Genomic DNA, 18,961 nt, shown 5'->3' on the forward strand with positions numbered 1-18,961 from the left:
TGCTTCTGCTTGCACCACCGTCTGTGGGCTCACAGAACTGCAATCCCTAAAGCATTCTGATCAAAGAACTCATTTCATAGCAAAGGAAGTGCAGCCACATACCCTATCATCCAGAAGTGGCTGGGATAACTAAAATTGGAATAGCTTAATGAAGACATGGTTACAGTATCAGTTGGGACACAACATCCCAAAAAGATGGGGTTCTGTCTTATAGGATGCAGTCTCTACATTGAATCAGAAATCATTATATGATGCTATCTCCCCATAATGATAATACATAGGTCTGGGATTCAAAGGATAAAAGTAGGGGGGTGCCTGGGTGGCTCAGTTGGTTAAGCATCTGACTTCGGCTCAGGTCATGATCTTAGACTTCATGGGTTCGAGCCTCGCATCAGGCTCTGTGCTGACAGCTCAGAGTCTGGAGCCTGTTTCATATTCTGTGTGTGTGTCTCTCTCTCTGCCCCTCCCTTGCCCCCCTCCCCTGCTTGCTCAAAAAATAAACATTAAAAAAAGGGGGTGACAGTAGGAGTGACTTCTCTCACTACATATACAAACCCCACTTGCAAAATTTTGGCTTCCCACACTGGCAATCTTGAGCTTTGCTTGTCTGGAGGTCTTAGTGATCAAGGGATGCAGGGTGGAGGGTGGATACTTCAACCAGTAGCACCACAATGATTCCATTGAATTGGGACAGGAAGTTGCCACCTGGCCACTTTGGGTTCCTATGCCACTGAGCCAAAAGGCCAAAAAAGAGTTTACTACTGATTAGAAAGATTGACCTTGATTGCCAAGGAGAAACTGAGTTTCTGCTACACAATCAGGGCAATGAGGGCTATGCCTGAAACCAGGGGGGTTTCTGGGGCTTCGCTTGGCATATTCATGTGCAATCGTTAAGATTAATGCAAAATTATAGCACAAACAAAAAAAGTCTGTACAATTTTGGACTTGGATCCTTTAGGGATGAAAATTTGTATCACTACACCTGAAAAAGAATCCTGACTAGCTGAGCCTGTGGCTGAGGGCAGGGGACATATGAATGGGTAGTGGGAAGATAAACCTGTAGCTCTCAGTTACAGGCGCATGGGAGACACAGATCACTTACCGAAACAAGCACGGCAGTGACTTTGTGTATTTTCTTTCCATTTATTATATATGTGCTTATTTGCACATGCTATCCATTTTCTTCTCTCCCCTTCTTCCCAATGTTATTTCATATGCAGGTTGTTGAAGATAAACTTTACAACTTAGTGTGACTGAATCTGGGGAGTAATTCATATGGCTAGTGATGGATACAGTGACTGTTGGGCTTGTGCACATTTTGAGTTGGGGAGAAAAGGGGAGACATTTTCATTTCTATGAAGGGTAGCTGTATCTTGTTGGGTGGAAACAGAGTTGCTTAGTTGCTGCATGGAAGTTTAAATGTATGGAGAAGGATGCAAAAGGAAGCTGAGTAGTCACAGGGGTGGACTGTGCTGATTACCGATCTATTGCCTCTTAATTCCAAACCCATCCTTCATTGTCTTTTTTTTTTTTTTTGATACTGGAACATCTCTCCCTTGCCACCTGGCACAATTTTAAACTTTGCCACAGGGAACACTGGAAGGACACTGGTGGGATCCTATGGGCAGCTCCTAAAGTGTGTGGAACCAGCAGGAAGATTCCCCTGGCACCCTACAGGTGTTGTGCCGCTCCCGTTGGCAGTTTCTCAGTGAGTTGTGGGGTGCAGTTCCTCCCAATGGACAGCTGCTCCCCACCCTACGCTGTGCCAGAGAGCAGTTTCCTAAGTCTGCCAACTCGGGGCCTCTGGAAACTTCTCCATCATGCAGTGGCAGGCCACGCCACACCCTCTCTGATGATGCCTGGCTTTCAGCCTCGGGGATGGGGTGGGACTTCTGTAGCCATTGGGGTAGTGGCTATTCTTTTCTAGCTATTCCTGCATTCTTAGTTATCTTTACCCGTTAGAAGCCAATTCCCTGTTAAATGAAACTTTCCTTGTTGAAATTGCTGTGTAGTTTCATTCCCTTGACTGGATCCTGAATGAAAGAATTATGAAAGTGGTATTGTAGTTATGTTGAAATCACAACAAGAAAAGGGTTAAGCTTTTAGAGGTACATAATGAAATCCATATGGGTGAAATGTTAGATGGCTGAGATTTTCTTCATTCATAAAACAGCTGGTGAGGAAATAATATGATTGACCATGCATGGATAAATTTGAATCTGGGCGATTAGAATATAGAACTTTACTACATGATTTTGTCCGTATTTGTATATTTGTCAAATCTCCATAATAAATAAGTTTTTAAAAACCTCTGAACATCCTGACGTTAGTGCACAGGAATTTGTGCAGGAGCACAACACCCCATGGGGGCCATCATTCCAACAAACCGGGAGGCAGTGAGACTTCTGCCCACTCCTACAGCCCCTCCAGGATGAAGAGTCGCTTTTGGGAGACCTCTTGGCCCTCTCAAGAAGGTCAGATTTAATTTAACCTTATTAAACCGCTCCATGCCTCTGTTTCCTCATGGACGAAATGAAGATAATGATAGCACTTACTTCATTAGGATTGTGAGGACTATAGAAGACTATATATATATTTTTTAACAATCTTAAACCCACTAAATTGTAAGAAAGGCCATAATTTTATGTACCGCTAAGAAAAAAATGCTATCAATTAAACTATGGCACAATGTCTTAACTATAATCCTGGATGAGAAATGGATTAGTCACACACAAAGCCTCTTGTTGCTTTGAATTTTTCCAGCTATTCTGAGGGATTTGGCAATTTCTCTTGCCTTCAGTGGCATTGCTGGACATGTGATAAGCAGTCCTTTTGCTCGTATTTCAGTGACAAATAGACAGCCTCACCTACCCATAGGTATATTCTTGTCTTAGAACCCCTAAGAATGTGGCTGTTACTTTGAAACGAATTATCGTCATATCTCCTCAAGAAGTATTCATTTGACCATGTCAGATTTATGCTCACTGCTGTTTTTATGCCTTTCTGGGTACACGGTAAATTTCTCAAATCAAACCAAAAGGGAAATCTTTCTGAAGAGATTTTAAAAGGCAATTCAACTCCACATGGGTGATACCAAAGGGATACAGCTCCGCAGAGACAGCTAGGACCAAGTTCCCACAAGTAAATGACAACAGACACAACTGCCACCTGACCCCTTTATCTGTGACATGCCACACATTCAAAGACATATCCCACTGAGAAAAAAATGTGCTTTTTAGAGTTGATGAAATGCGTATTTCAAGTAAAGTTATTTCATTGCCTGGCAGAATCTGTGACATGCCACACATTCAAAGACATATCCCACTGAGAAAAAAATGTGCTTTCTAGAGTTGATGAAACGAGTATTTCAAGTAAAGTTATTTCATTGCCTGGCAGATACTAGCCAATCCATAAATGCTGGTTCTGTTCCAAATGCAGCTTTTAAAGACCGTGTTTTTCTTCTAAAACTGCTCTGTCCGATACAGGAGCCACTTGTCACATGTGGCCATGAACATTTAAAATGAAATCCAATAAAAAGTATAAGGTAAAAATTCAGTTCCTTAGTTGTGCTCACCACTCACGTGTCATTAGTAGCTACCTACCTACTGGCCGTTGCAGATGAGAACATTTTCATCATCACACAACGTTCTACTGAACAACACTTTTCTAGGAAATTCCATCAATGGGGACATCAAATTGTACGCCATAATAGCTTTGTTTTCAAAATTTTTGAATTTCACGTAAATTGGAGTCAAGATGACATGAAGGGAAAAGGAGTTGCTACCTTATATTTATTAATCAGAATGGGTCCAGAAGCAAAGGATAGAGATAAAACCAGCACTCCGCTGACTAGCAAATAGAGTATTGTCAATTTGTACTAAGCACTTATATACATAGAATATGTTACTAAATGTTCATATCACTCACATTCTCCACACTCTTTCCATTTCCACCAGTACCTTCCATTCGTGCTATTTACCTTTAATATAATTATTGATGTGTTAAGGCTTAAATATGCCATTTAATTTTTTGTTTCCTGCTTATTCTTGGTGCTTTTTCTGTTTTCTTTTTCCTGCTTTCCTTAACGTTATGTAAACATTTTTAAAACTTTCACTTTGAGGGGCGCCTGGGTGGCTTAATCAGTTAAGCATCTGACTCTTGATTTTGGTTCACATCATGATCTCAAGGTTCGTGAGTTTGAGTCCTGTGTTGGGCCTGCTTGGGATTTTTCTCTCTCCTTCTCTCTGCCCCTTCCCATCCAGCATGCATGCTCTTTTTCTCAAAACAAATCAACTTTTAAAATGTTTTCATTTTGATTTATCTATAGTGTTTCCAAGTGTATATCTTTGTGTAGCTTTTTTTAGTGGTTGCTGTAGATATCATATTACATATGTAATCTTATCAGTTTACCTGATGCTTGAGTTTAAAGTGTCACTTTATGAATTCATTTTAAGTATAGAAAACTTGCCTCTCTTTATATCCCTTTACCCTTTTCTATTTATAATAAATTTATCTTAAATATTTCCTCTCCATAGATTGGGAACCATATCAAATCATGTCATAATATTTGTTTCAACCATCAAACATAGTCTAGAAAACTCCAGAAAAGTAAAGTCTATTGTATTTATCCATATTTTTACTCCTTATTTAATTCTTCCTTCCTTTTTTTTCCCCCAAAATATTTATTTATTATAAGAAAGAGAGAGAGAGCACAAGCTGGGGAGGGACAGAAAGACTGGGGGAGAAAGAATTCCAAGCAGGTTCCACACTGTCAGTTAGAGCCTGACACAGGGCTTAAACTCATGAACCATGAGATCATGATCTGAGCCGAAATCAAGAGTCAGATGCTTAACTGACTCAGCCACGTAGGCACCCCTCTTCCTTCTTTTCTGAAGTTCCAAGAATCCTTCTTTTATCATGTTCTTTCTATTTAAAAAACTTCAGTTAGTCATTCTTTTAGGGCATGTCTATTGTCTACAAATTCTCTTTTCTTTCATTTGAGAATTTCATGACTTTGTCCTTCATTCAGATGACATTTTTGAGTGTACCTCTAGTATATTTTAGCTGGAAAAGGATTCGGGGTTGACCGTTCTTTTCTTTTAGCACTTGAAAAATATCATGTCATTTCTTCTGGCTTCCTTCATTTCTGATAAGAAATCCACTGTCATTCAAATAATTTCTACCACCTTATTCCCTCAAAAGTAAAGTACATGTCTTGGAGATTTACACATTTTTTCCTTTGTTTTTAATTTTTAGAGGCTTGACTATATGTGTTTGTGTGGACTTCTTTGTGTCAGTTCATCTTGTTTGGGGTTTGCTCAGCTTGTTGAATATATAAGGTGTTTTATTTTTGTTTTTTGCCAAATTTGGGGAAGTTGCAGCTACTACTTTGACTACTTTTCAACCACACCCTCTTTCTTCTCTCCTCGTGGGATTTGAATGACATCAATATTAGCTCTTTTAGTACACTCCCACAGGCCTTTGAGGCTCTGTTGTTATGTTTCCCAATTTGTTTTCTCTGTTGTTTTGGTCGGGAAATTTTCGTTCTATCTTCAGGCTCACTGGTTTATTACTCTGCATTCTGCTGTTGACCCTACCCATTGACATTTTTACTTGTTACTGTCTTTTTCAGTTCTAAAATTTTCACTTTGTTCTTCCTCGCATCTTCTGTTTCTTTGCCGAGACTTTGTATTTTTTCATTTGTTTCAAGCAAGGTCATAAGTGTTTGAGGCATTTTTTTATGGTGGTTGCTTTAAAATCCTCTTAGATGATTCTAAATTTTTGCCACCTCAGTGTCTTATCTTTTCTCAGTTGAGGTGTCCTGATTCTTGGTATGATGAGTGATTTTAGATTGAAATCTGGACATCAGAATTTCAGGTGATGAGACTCCGGATTTTATTTAATTCTTCTGTGTTAGCAGGTCTGCTCTGACATTATTCCAGCGGGGAAAGCAGAGTGCTGTCTCATTTCTACCAAGGGTGAGTGGAAGCCCAGGCTTCCCACTTGGCTTCTGCTGACACCTGAGTGGGAAGGGCTCTTCATTACTCCACCAATACCAACTTGGTTGGAAGGGGCAAGGTGCCTCCTTACTGTTCCCCATTCGGTCTCCATTTAACCCAGCGGGATGTTGGAAATGGTGGGGGGGGGGGGGGGGGAGACATTGTTACTGCTTAGCACCAGTGAAAGTCCCAGTTCCTCACCTGGTGAAGTTTAGGCTTCCTATCTGGTCTTTCTAGCAGAGGTAAGACATTTTTTTTTTTTTTCTGTAGTGTTAACTGAAATTGAGTGGTTATTGTTTAAAAATTTTCTGTGTTCCTAGGCTGCCCGTCCTAGCTCTTTGACTAGTGTAATGGGTTGAACAGTGACCTCCCCCTGCCACCAAAGTAGGTTCATGACCTAATTCCCAGAACCTGTATTACCTTATATGGCAAAATATGTGATTAAGGATTTTGAGAAGAGGAGCTATCCCAAAGTATTGGAATGGGTCCTAAATCCAATGGGTCCTGTCTCCAGAGACAGGAGAGATTTGATAAATGGAAAAGGAGGCAATATAACTACTTATGCAGAAACTGGTCAGATGTACCGATAAGCCAAGGATCACCTAGAGCCAGCAGAAGCTGGAAGAGGAAAGGAACATGTCTCCCCTAGAAACCTTGAAGGGAGTGTAGCCACGCCAGCATCTTAATTTCTGACTTCTGGCCTCTAGAACTTTGAGAGAACAAAATTCTGGTGCTTTAAGCCCTGCAGTTTGTGGCCATCTGTTACAGCAGCCCTGGGAATCTAATACCGCTAGAGGGAGCCAGTCTCCTCAGTTGTGCCTCTGGGGTGGCTTCTCCAGCACCCGATTGGGGAGAGATGAGGCAAAAAGCAAAGCCCACAGAACTCCCCACCACGTCCTTCCTCAGGTCCAAGGTCCCTAGATGGTCTGCTGGCTTCTACCTTTCAGAGTCTTCCTCTATTTGTTTATAGATAATGTTGACAGGTTTCAGCCATACTTAAAGGGAGGAATAGGGGAAAGTACATTTACCTTATCATTTTGGAAGGACAAGTCCTATCTCCCGGTTTTCACTTTTTTTAATCAATTAGCATATTCCAGTTAGTCTTTTCCTTTAATATAAAAAAAAATGTTTTAAAGTTTATTTATTTATTTGGGGTGGGGGAAGACAGAGAGGTAAAGAGAGAATCCGAAGCAGGTTCTGCACTGTCAGTGTGGAGCTGATGTGGGCCTCGAACTCACAAACCTGTGAGATCATGACCTGAGCCAAAACCAAGAGTTGCTTAACCCACTGAGCCACCCCGGAGCCCCTACGTTAGCCTTTTTAAACCATTGCTTTGGTGATGTCATTTTCTTGCTAAAATTCTTCAGTGAAGCTCATAACCCTTAGTCTCGCATTCATTCCCTCCCCAGTCTGGCTCCATCGCAGCCTCCTGTTCTGGTCTTATTTCCCACTATGTTCCTCACCAGTGTTTCCAAAATCATGCTGTATCAAATGTTACACTCACATGGGGGAAAAATGGCTCTGCTGTCAAAGGCATTTGGCAAACAGTAGATTTACACAGCTAAGCCAGTTTATTATTGTAGGACTCTCAGAAACTTTACTATGCCAGTGTACAATGGGAATCTCCAAGAGGCAATTAAAGCATGAAGCATTTCCTAAATGTACTTGACCCTGAAACCCTTTGTACTGTTTCCATGGAAGCCAGTTTGTAAAATCCTCCTATTCCAACTTTCTTTTCTGACCAAACTCACCTATTTGTGATCATCTAAACTCGTTTTGTTTTCCTGCTTTTAACATAAAGAACTTTTGTGAAGTGTCAAAGAAGCAGTGCTGTGCTAAGACAACATCAGATCCAGGCACTATTCAATTTTATAACATTTTCCATTAAGCTGGTTTTTGAGTTCCTAAGTCCTGACCATAAATATTGCCAAAAACAGGTTGTGGAACCCAGTATAAATGCTTGAGTCATGTTGCAAAATATAGAAACTATTTTTTAAATAAGTCAATTTAATAATACTGCTAGATGATATGAGAAACAGGCGCTCCCCCATCCCAGCACCACCGCACATAGATGTGTCTGAGCAGAGACAGGTGTGGGCACAGGAGTCAGCAGACTTGTGGTTGACAGATACCCTTTTTTTCTTCCGTTCTTCTGCACAAGAGCTCATTCGCAGGTAGTCTCCGGGACCCGAAGGAAGGAAGCTGCTCTCCGACCTGGTGCTGGCAGGTCACTCTGTGGCTGAAAGGGCTACAGATGGGGAAAGCTGGCATTCACCTACGACCTTGCCAACGGGGGCACGACCACCAAAGTAGTGGGTAAAAGGGAAATTTTAGCAGCAGTGAAATGAAAAGAGGAAGAGAAAGGATGGGGCCATGCCAAGTCTACAATTTAAAAGTCTGTTTAGTTCCAAATCCAGATGAAACATTAGCTGTGAGGACAGGCGGATCAGGACCTCTGGAGATCAGGAGGGGTCAGGAGAGGGCAGACTGACACCAAGCGTCCTCCACAGTTTGTCCTGAAAGAGTCATGTTAGACATTTGTCCAGTGATCTGTGGGGCAAAGTACTTTGAGAACTTTTTCCAGACCAGAGGAAGCAGCTGCAGTGGCTTGGTCTCCCTAAATGCTCATGCTTGGCATCAGTGTTTGCTGAGCCTCCAAGACGCAGGACTTCCAGTGTGCAGACAAGTTGCTGGCGGCGCCTGCAGAGGACGCCAGCCCTGGCCCACGGTGAATGTCACAACTCCTGGGGAAGTGAGAAGATCTTTGCCTGGGTGCCGAAGACTGCTGGGACATCATGACAGCGGGGGCCACCATGGGAGGGCCTCGGGGCAGGCAGTCCCATCAGGTGGTCAAGGCCACCCACACAGTCAAGAGGCCTGTTCCAGGCCATTCTGCTCTTCTTCTTCCGTCTGTAACCAGCTCCAGTCTAGAGACTGAAAGTCAACAGGCATGTTAAAAATACAGTGGCCACCAATACACCTCGGATTGTTTGTCTTCCTCAGGAGGCGACCAGCACAATTTAGAAGGAAATTTAAATCCTCTCATTAGTAACAGTCTTGTTATTGCAGGGTACTCTCGAGCTAAAGCTACATTTTCACAACCGTAAGGGAACTTTCCTTTGGCCTAGCTTAAACCCCCTCAGATTCCAGGACTATGGAAACTAGACAGGCAGTTTTAGTACCACCTGTGGCTCATAGCACTTCTGACTGTGGGTAGGTGGTACCAAGAGCTAACCTCAGCTACCAGTTTCCAACGCTACCAGATGAAATGGCCTGATAAGACTTCCTATTTCTCTGGTAGGAGTGCAAATAAGCAGTGAAATGATCAAAATTACATGCTGTCAGAAGGAGGATGGGCAGAAATAAAAGATAGCAAAAGCCCTAAACCAGAGATGGACAGTTGAATAAATAAGAAGTGATTACAATTAGTAGTGGTATCCTCTCTGATTCTTCTGGAAACTGAAAAGTTAGGGGGAGGCTAGCAGGTCACCGTATTGGCAGGAAAGGGCCTTTTAAAATCTGAGGAATGGCTTAGCATCTCTGAACCTTTGCCATAAATGTACCTGTATCTTGACCAGTTTTTCATCAGGTTAGTTTCCCTATAAGTAGTACTACCTACTGCTAAGCTCTGAGTCCCTGAGAGGCGGGGCTGTGACAGGTCCTTGTTTTAGCCCCAGACCTCCATGCACACAGATGCTCAGCAGTGCTACAAAAACCACAGGGAGAGAAAGACCTTCTCAGAATGATGAGAACGCTTATCAAAATTAAGCGTTACAAGGATTAAATGAGATAATGCACATAGTGTACTCGTACCCATTCAATAATTGTTAGCATTACTCTGAATAAGAAGAAGTCTGTACTAGAAAAGCATAAGCATATACTGAGATGGAGGAAATGCTGGATTGCCTTTGCATTTTCTTTTTCTGGCTTGCCGTGGGGAGAAAGGACACGGAATATGTCGGCCATTACCGACTATGTTCACACAGGCCATTACCCTTAAACTCTGGTCCTGCTCTTTGATGGTGTCTTGCATCACATTTTCTAGTTGGGTGCAGAGCGTGTGTGCTTCAGCCACCAGTTCTTCACTAAGGAAAAGGATCAGATTATTAGAAAATGGTCAATGTGAATTTTCAGAGATAATGCTACAGGGATTTTGACAAGATTTTAAAAATGAAGTTACAATTATTTTGATGCTGAGTGTCGTAAAGCACCATGTCACTGACCAGTAATCTCCTTCATCTAGTTAAGCACTTTTCAGAAGCCCACGCTCAGCCATAAGTGTTACCATTCACAATGTGAAAGAGCAAGCAGATCTCTTTACTTCAGATAATTGAATTTAATTCTCTCTAAACTGCCAAAATCTAAAGATACCTCACAAATCACCTGTTTTCCAGTTTTTGACATAGAAAAAAAATATACAGACCACGTAATTTCACCATTTCCATAGTTCCTTGACATCTGTGAAAAAGCAAGTTCTGGGAACTGATTTCATTTAAACTGCTTTCTCTTTTTCCAGGATAAGAAATGTACCTGTCGTGAACGGCCATGGGGAGAAAGGGAAAGGTATAATAAGCCGCTGTCCTATTTTAGCCTCAGCTCTAGGACATGGATGGACAGCCTGTGCTCCCAGGATGACTTTCCCAGGGCTTCCAGGATATCATTGGAGGGAAAATGCCAAATCCAGGAAGACAGTGCCTTGGAAATCCACTCACCTTACAAAGCATGACACTCTGATGGAAGGAACACAGGCCACATTTTTGCTCAGCCTCTTCCACGTAGCTACCAACTAGGTTGAAGGCTTAGGGCCAGCTCCAAAGGGCAATGTAAGAGGCACAGGACCTGGTTACTATCCTCAAGCTCACAGTAGGTTGGGTAGAGAATTAACAATCTAAGGTCACGTACAATTAAGTACCACAACGTATAGGCTATGAATTCCCCAAGCACAGGAACAGGATTTTTATTTTGTTTTGTTTTTAAAGTTTGTTCGAGAGAGAAAGAGAATGAGTAGAGGAGAGACAGAGAGAGAGATGGGGACAGAGATCTGTTGAGAGCAGAGAACCTGATGCTGGGCTCAAACCCACGAACTGTGAGAGCCAAAAGTCAGACACTTAACTGACTGAGCCACCCAGGAGCCCCAGAACAGGATTTTTAAAATAGCTTTATTGATCTATCTATAATTTAGATACCATAAAGTTTACCCATTTAAAGTGTGTAATTCGATAGTTTTAGTATATTTACAGAATTATACAATCTTGACCATAATCTAATTTTAGAACATTTTCATCATGCAAAAAGAAACCTTGTGCCCATTACCCCACCCTCCCCCTCACCTGCCCTAGGCAATCATTAATCTATTTTTTGGTCTATAGATTTGCCCACACAGACAATTTTAACCATTGCCAGTGCCTGAGACCCCGACACATAGAGGATGTTGAAGAAACTGCATGGGACTGAACTAGAAACAAAAACACCCAAAGGCGGTCCAAGAAGAGAGAGCTGTGTGAGTGGTCAGGGCATTGGAGGAGAGGGAAGCAGATGTGTCCTGTAGGTGGAAGGACCTCCCAGGACCAGCCCACAGAAGTTCTGGAACTTCAGAGTGCATCAGAAACCAGCCAAGGCTTCTGAAAGGCTGACTGCTCTGCTCTGCCCCTGAGCAGCTGATTCAGCAACTGCATTTCTAACAAGTGCCCAGATGCTGCTGATGCTGCTGGTCTGGATCAGACTTTGAGAACCACTGGGCCAGGGCAAGGAGTCTGTATGGGAACTGGGGATCAGCCTAGACAGTGGCTGAGGTGGCTGTAAATGTCTAAAAAGGCTCAGGTTGAATCCTCCGGGGGAGTGGGAAGCCACTACTAGTTACTGGCCAAAAAATAACTTGATCAAGTGGTATTCTGTGAAGACTAATTTGACTAGGGAGGGCTTGGAGGCAGGACTGGATGGGAAGCAGGGAGGCCAAAGGCCTCGCAGAAAAGGCTGAAATGCTCTGTTCACCACCTTGGTGGCAGTGGCCCAGGCGACAGGAGGGGAAAGCAAGGCAGAAGTGGGGGCGAGGAGAGGCAGTGGGTGGAAAACCCTAATATGGTAACTCAGAGCGGTGGGAGGTGAGAGGGAGGAGGCGGGATGACTGAGGCGTGGCCAACAGGGCACTCCCTGCGGGCAGGCTGGTTCTAAATGACAGATGATGGCTGATGGGACTATATAATAGCATGTGACTGACTAGCATGTGACTGACTAGCACGTTCAATCTCCTCATTAAGCAATTAGTAATCCAATCCTTAGACAAGGCAACTACTTAGCAAGTTGCAAGGCACTAGAGAGCAAAATATCACATTTGCTTGGATATTAACAAACACAAACTCAATACATGCACAAAACTGCTAGACACATAAAATGATCTATCAATGATAAACATGCATGTCTATTCCCATGACTTCCCAGTGCACCGGGCCATCACTGGCACCTTACAGTGACCTACCTTTTCTTGACAGACTCAGGCAAGCTGTTAGGGGCAGTGGAAGGCTGAGACATTAGCTGACCAGAATGACTGAGGCGAGCAGCATTCATGCTATCTGGGCTTCCACTCACAGGACCACGAACTTTGCTCTAAAGGACAAAACCAAAAGAGAGTCAACAGAATTTTGGAGCAAAGGGATGATTCCAATTTTGCATTCACACCATGGTATTTTCTCACGAAACAATAGGTCACAATACACTAGCTATTCCTACAAATTTTTAGTCAACATCCCTGCATATGGCCACAGTCTTCATTCAGGCTTAGAAAATCTTTCTGCATCTATAGGTGTGCTTTTTAAAAAAAATTTTAATGCTTATTTACTTTTGAGAGAGAGAGGGAGAGAGAGAATGCAAGGGGCAGAGAGAAGAAGACACAGAATCCGAAGCAGGCTGCAGGCTCTGAGTTGTCAGCACAGAGCATGATGAGGGGCTTGAACTCACGAACCGTGGGACCATGACCTCAGCTGAAGTAGGATGCTTAACTGACTAAGCCACCCAGGCATCCCTATAGGTGTACTTTTTGATAGAAGATTGTAAATATAGGGAGATTGGAGTACCTGCATTTGTAAGCTTCGTTCATTAGTTTGATTGCTTCAGAAACTCTCATAAGGAAACTAAGAGGGAGACATCTTTGCTGTCTCAAGTAGAAGCCTGAGACATACCAGAAGGTTGTAAGTGGCCCTTCTGTGAATTGCACCATCTGTGGGACAGCCAACAAGAAAACCAATATGTCTGATCCCCCGGCTGCTGCAGCTACCCACCTCAGTCAAGAGGTTAAGCCTCCTGCTTCAGGGGCTCACACCTCCTCACACCTGCAGCCCGCAGATGACCTATGCCAACCTTCCCAGCACCTCGTGTTTTGCCCCACTTCAAGTTTCCAGCTGAACTCTCATCTGTTGGCCTCACGTCTTTTTACAGACCCGGCTCCTGCCCTTGCCACAGCCCGTGGGTCTTCATCCTGCTCAGCCTCACGAGCTATGGGACCCATCCTGGTTCCGCATCCTTCCTTCCAGCTGAACGTCAAGGTCTGGCTTCAACCAGTCAAGCACCCAATTTTGCTCTGCAGATGGTCACCCGTGGAAAGACCCAGACATCCACCTCCTCCACTTAGCCTGGGCCTGCAGGAGAGCAGTACTTCCACTGTCCTGTCCTGTGCACCCTAAGGGCTGTGCAACTCAAGTCCCCAGAGTGGCGCCCCCCACTCAGTGGTGACGTTTGCCAAAGTCTCAAATCCATTCCCCAGCTGCCATGAAGGATTTCTCTGAAACCCAAATGTGATCATACCATTCCCATACTTCCTTCGACATGAGAGAGAAAGACAAATTCCTTAGTGTTTGCTATGCCTGCGAAAGCACGTGTGGCCTGCATGAGCTCGTCCTCGCCTGCCTCTCCAGTTTCATTCCAAACGATACCCTTTTGCCCCACACTACGCCACTCTGCGGGTAGCACCCGGAACACACACACTCTTTCAGGCCTCCGTGCCTCTGGTAGAGCAATGTCTTCGTTCTGGAATGTCGTCTCCACCTGTCCACCTCATTCTTCAGTTGAAACAACCCTTCCTTGTGAATGTTTCCTGTGGTTCCCTCACCTCCAGGTCTGAAGCTGACGTCGCTCCTTCATACTCATGCTACGGCTCATGCTCATGGCACCACAGCTGCTGCTGAACGCTTCCTGCCCCACATTTGAATTCACTTCCCTGTGTGTGCCCCTCTGATTATGAGCTCCTGGGCCGGGTGCCATGCTTCTTTCTCCCTCTACCTCCAGTTTTCATCTCGCTCCTGGGCACGTGGTCAGCGCTCAGTAAACGTCACATGAATGCAGATGGCATATCAGGCCGTCACTGGAAATACCTCAATTTCCCTCTCCTTCCTAAAGCTTCTCTCCTTGTCATCTCTCCTTTTTTAATTTGCTTCCTTTCTTACAGGAGGAAATGTCACTCATCCCTTCCCCAGGCCAATCCTTCCATGCATGCCCTTGAAGCTGACACCCTGCTGTTCTCAGGACCTGAACACTCAACGGTCTCCCACCTCTTTGATACTGTGACTCTCCCAGTGCACTGTCTCCCGCCTGACCTACAAATACGCTCCAGTCCATGATCTTAAAAACACCATCCTTGCACCCTGCCTCCACCTTAAGCAACTATCTTCCCATTTTCCTCTTTGCTCTTAACCACCACCAGTGGCTAAATCACTCTTTCATCATAGTCAACCTCGCTGCAGCTGGCATAGTGTGGGTCTTTCTCCCATCAGCTCTGGTTTCCATGGCTTTTACCTGGTTCTTCTCCTTCTCTGTCCCGGGCTCTTTTTTGTGTCCCGTTTTCTCCCTGAGCAGCATGCAGTGGAATCTCAGCTACATTAAGACAGTGGGCACAGAAAGTGTGGTTGACAATACTAAGCAGCACAGGCTCAGATGAGGATCAACCAGGTCACGGAGACATGCACTGTGGTGCGTGAAGGTCCCTCAAAAGATCTGCCCATATCCTAAGTCCAGCAACCTGTGAATGTGACCTTCTTGGAAAAAGGGTCTGCACAGATGAAGTTAAGGATCCTGAGAGGAGATCAACTTGGACTACTGAGGTGGGAACCACATTCAATGGCAAGTGTACTGATCTGAGACACCCAGAAGACAGACACGGAGAAGAAGGCCTTGTGAAGACAGGGACAGACAATAGAGTGATGCGGCCAAGGACTAGCCAAGGACTGCCCCGGGCCACCAGAAGCTGGAAGAAGCACGGAAGCATTCTCCCCTAGAGCTTGCAGCGGGAGCTCAGCCCTGCCGACACCTGGATTTCGGACTTCCAGCCTCCAGGACTGTAAGGGAATAACTCTGCGGTGCCGCTTTGTGACAGCAGCCACAGGAAATGTACACGTGCAGAATGAAACACACCTGGTGCGGCCCTGACTCGGCCCCTCCCTGCTCCAAGTCATGGAGAAGAGGAAGGAAAACTGAGCTGTGGCAGTTGAGTAGTGTCTGTCAGTGGCTTTGCGGTCTCTCTTGGAGGGTGGTGACAGCAGCACGGAGGTGGAAAAGAGGCTGGCGGGCTGGGGGCCGAGGGCCCGGCCATGGGGCTCACTCACACAAGCAATCTTCAGGAGATTCCAGAGCTCCTTCTGCCGCTTCTCCTGAAGCCGGACGACAGTCTTCTCGTCTTCGTTCATTAAACTCACCACCTCTTCCACCTTGGGCAACAGTTCCAGAGCCTTCTGCTTGCAAACCACAGTTTTACTGTAAAGAATAAATGTGACAAATTCCAGTGGCATTTGGGTTGGAGAAAGGAGGAAAACATAATTCCTGGTAATTATGAATCCAACAACAGCTGTGGATAAATCTCCTTCAGGGCAAGCAAGTCAGAGGGCAGTGAGAAAATGGCCTCACATGGGTCCTTGCTGCTTCTCTGAATTCCCCCCTGGAGAAGGGAAGTTGGGGCGGATACCTGAGCTGCGTATAAATCACTCGCACTTTCTTCTCAAAGCCTTGGATGGCCTGAAGAAGCAGCCGGACCATTTCAAGACTGTCACCATCAGTTCGTTGGTCTGGAAAGACGCAAAGAGCCCCACAGTTCCTCCAGTGGCTGGCAGAGTGTCAATGCCATACACATGACAGAACCAGGCACGTGTGGCAGACAGAATGGCCCACTTACCTCTGGGTTTTTCCCGAAGTCTCCTGTAAAGCTCCCTCGCTTGCTCTTCTCTGAAATATACAAAGGAGAAACTCTGTCAAGATGTGAGGTCAAATAAGCACATGTGGGACACTGGTTAGTCAATCCCTGCCAGTAGAATCACTGACTTTTAGAAGCAAGACCAGCACTACGCCTTGACTGGAGGAAATTACTACTCCTGGTGATACTATAGGTGATGCCTATGATGAGGAACTGATGGCTCTCGTTATCAAACCTCGCCCTTCTCTCCAAGAGAATCTCTTTTCTCTTTTTTTTAAAGTTTATTTGTATTTACTTTGAGAGAGAGAGACAGAGAGAGCAAGCAAGGGAGGGGTAGAGAGACAGGGAGAGAGAGACTCATAAGTAGGCTCCATGCTGTCAGTGCAGAGCCCGACTTGGGGCTCAAACTCACAAACTGCGAGATGGTGACCTGAGCCGAAACCAAGAGTCAGATGCTTAACCAACTAAGCCACCCAGGCATCCCTAATGAGAAAGAATCTTAAGAAAGGGAGGTTCTACTCTGTCCCTTGGAATTTCCTGTCCACGTGGCTTCTGCAATGGTGATTCCAGTGCCATCACTGGACCTAAGCCTGGAGAACACGGGCTCCCCGTGAGAACTCAAGCCCGAGGGTAGACACAAACTTCTATCCCTCTTCCACCTCAACACAATGAAACTACCTGACATTTCAGAGGTGACTCTCATTTGAAAACTAAAGGAGAATAATGGGTTAAATAACTCGAGAAAATACAGAATACGAATCATCAGATTTCTTCTTTCTTTTTAAACGAATCATCAGATTTCTGATGTTCGAGATTCTGGTCCTGAGAATCCTGGTAAAGGCACTGGAGGACAGTGCTGAGCCCAAGTGGGAGCTCCCAAGAGTTTGAGGCAGCTCGCCTGCTCCCTCTCATCTGGCTTTCCTTCAGATAGGACTGCTTTGCCTGGGCACCTTATCACCTCTCAGAGCCAAGGCCAGATTCCTGATAGAGACTCAAATGAACAGTTCCCAGGTTCAAAATCTTAAGACCTGCTGGTTTCCTTCTCTGTTCTACTTTCTGCTCTTTGAGCCACACCTGGATCAGGGTGGGCTGCATGAACAGTGACGTCTGGTGCCATGGTTAAAGCTCCTGCATCACAGACTTTAAAGATGATGAACTCCTGCTCTATCTGAATCGATCTTCACAACTCCGTGAGGTCGGACAATTCTTCTCAACACTTGCTAGATATGGAAATGAAGGCTGACAGTGATGGTGACTGGCCCTTTGCTCATCTCTGCAACTCATCTGGAACATGCCAAGATGCTTCGCCAATGGATCACACTCTATAGAATGGTCTCACAGAGCTTCTGTGATAACCACACTTGAACCCTTAGACGATCTCAACACATGTATGGAAGTTTGGCTGGGGCGTCTGTGGGTATGGCCGGACACCGGGTTGGTACTCACAGGTCGTCCAGCGTTCCTCCCTGCTTCCGCCCCATGGGGCTCCTCTGAAGGTCCACAATGTCAGTCTGCAGCGCCATCATCCGCTCCACCAGGTGCTTCACTTCATTCTCCTGATGAAAAAGCTGTGCTAATGTCAACTGATGTAATAAGGGCGTTCTGAGATGCAAGATTGGGGGGGGATGGGAAACACCTTCCAAACTCACCGAAGACTCTCAGGTGACTGGCTAGAAGGGACGGAGACTCTGGAGTCAGAAGGCCTGGGTTTGGATCTCGGGTCTACCACTTTCTAGCTGTGTGACCCATGGGGAAAGCACCTAACTCCTGAGCTTCAGTTTCCTCTGCCATAAAATAGGCTTCTAATGGGGCCATTTTAAGGGTGAGATAAGATACAGTATGTAAAGTATCTGGCACGGTACCTGGCATAGAGAAGAGCCCAATGCATATTCCTTTCTCTTCCCTTAATTTGTCTACCCCAATGCCATCCCACATTGGGAGGCCTGGGCTCCTCTCTATCGGAGATTCTGGATGTGAGTGCCAGGATGGGCTGGAGCACTCACTGTCTCTCTGGTCAGAGAAGACATCTAAATATAGATATAGTAAATAGTATAGATAATAATAGTATAGATAATATAGATATAGATATAGTAAAAAGCCCAGAAAAGGTCTTGGAGGCTTTGGTCTTCAATTTGTGTGAGGATCACTAAGCCATACTTCCTTCCCTTGCCTCACAATTAACGTTTTTCAGTGGTGTTTGATTTATGCTGTCCTAAAACTTTATGCTTAGACTTTTTCTTTCCTATGGATTTAGTGTCCCAACAAAACTAGGCAAACCCCCCAGCCTGATGGAGTGTTGATCATTCATCTGAGGCCCTTTCTAATAGGAAGAGGCCTGGGCTTCCCGTAAGGACACTTCACATTTTGCGCCTTGTTCAAATGCACACCAGGTCTGCACAGCTCCTGCATCTGCCACCATGGGCCTCCCCTTTACTGGCTACCAGCCTGGCCTCTTCCCATCAAGTCCCAGTTAGGGTCAGAGAGCATGGCGAGGACCTCCTGATTTTGGACGTACAAGATGGATTTGGTGTTCGAGGAGAGAGTGAGAAAAGGTTGTACGAAGCCTCACCCCCCTCGGTAAGGATAGGAATCTAAAACAAGTCTCCTACCCGCCCACAGAGCTCCACAGCCTGTTCCATTTCCCTCCAGGCCAGCAGCAGTTTATCTGATGCTGGAAAAAAAATGTAGGAAAAAAAAAAGAAAAACAAAATGAAAACACCACAAAACCAAAATAGACACAAGCAACTAAATTATAAGAGGCAAAAGAAACCTTAGGAAGAGGGGGGGAAAA

General features: G+C 44.9%; 1 protein-coding gene across 5 annotated transcripts in view; it reads right to left on the reverse strand.

Moving 5' to 3' along the window:
• Positions 1–7,551: 7,551 nt before the first annotated feature.
• The window catches only part of IKBKB (inhibitor of nuclear factor kappa B kinase subunit beta), a 74,199-nt gene continuing 62,789 nt past the window's right edge, over positions 7,552–18,961 (reverse strand). For 4 of the 5 annotated variants that reach the window (XM_058720535.1, XM_058720533.1, XM_058720537.1 and 1 more), the window contains 8 exons: positions 18,780–18,841; positions 17,617–17,738; positions 16,153–16,202; positions 15,946–16,045; positions 15,590–15,737; positions 12,475–12,602; positions 9,994–10,084; positions 7,552–8,933 (listed from right to left, as the gene is read on the reverse strand). In XM_058720535.1, the coding sequence (XP_058576518.1) occupies positions 8,868–8,933; positions 9,994–10,084; positions 12,475–12,602; positions 15,590–15,737; positions 15,946–16,045; positions 16,153–16,202; positions 17,617–17,738; positions 18,780–18,841 (767 nt within the window). In that variant the 3' untranslated portion in view covers positions 7,552–8,867. The remainder of the gene's footprint in view (positions 8,934–9,993; positions 10,085–12,474; positions 12,603–15,589; positions 15,738–15,945; positions 16,046–16,152; positions 16,203–17,616; positions 17,739–18,779; positions 18,842–18,961) is intronic. The other variant, XM_058720534.1, reaches the window with a different exon arrangement.

Source organism: Neofelis nebulosa, chromosome 3 (assembly GCF_028018385.1).
Source record: "Neofelis nebulosa isolate mNeoNeb1 chromosome 3, mNeoNeb1.pri, whole genome shotgun sequence".
In the NCBI taxonomy this organism is placed as follows: domain Eukaryota; kingdom Metazoa; phylum Chordata; class Mammalia; order Carnivora; family Felidae; genus Neofelis; species Neofelis nebulosa.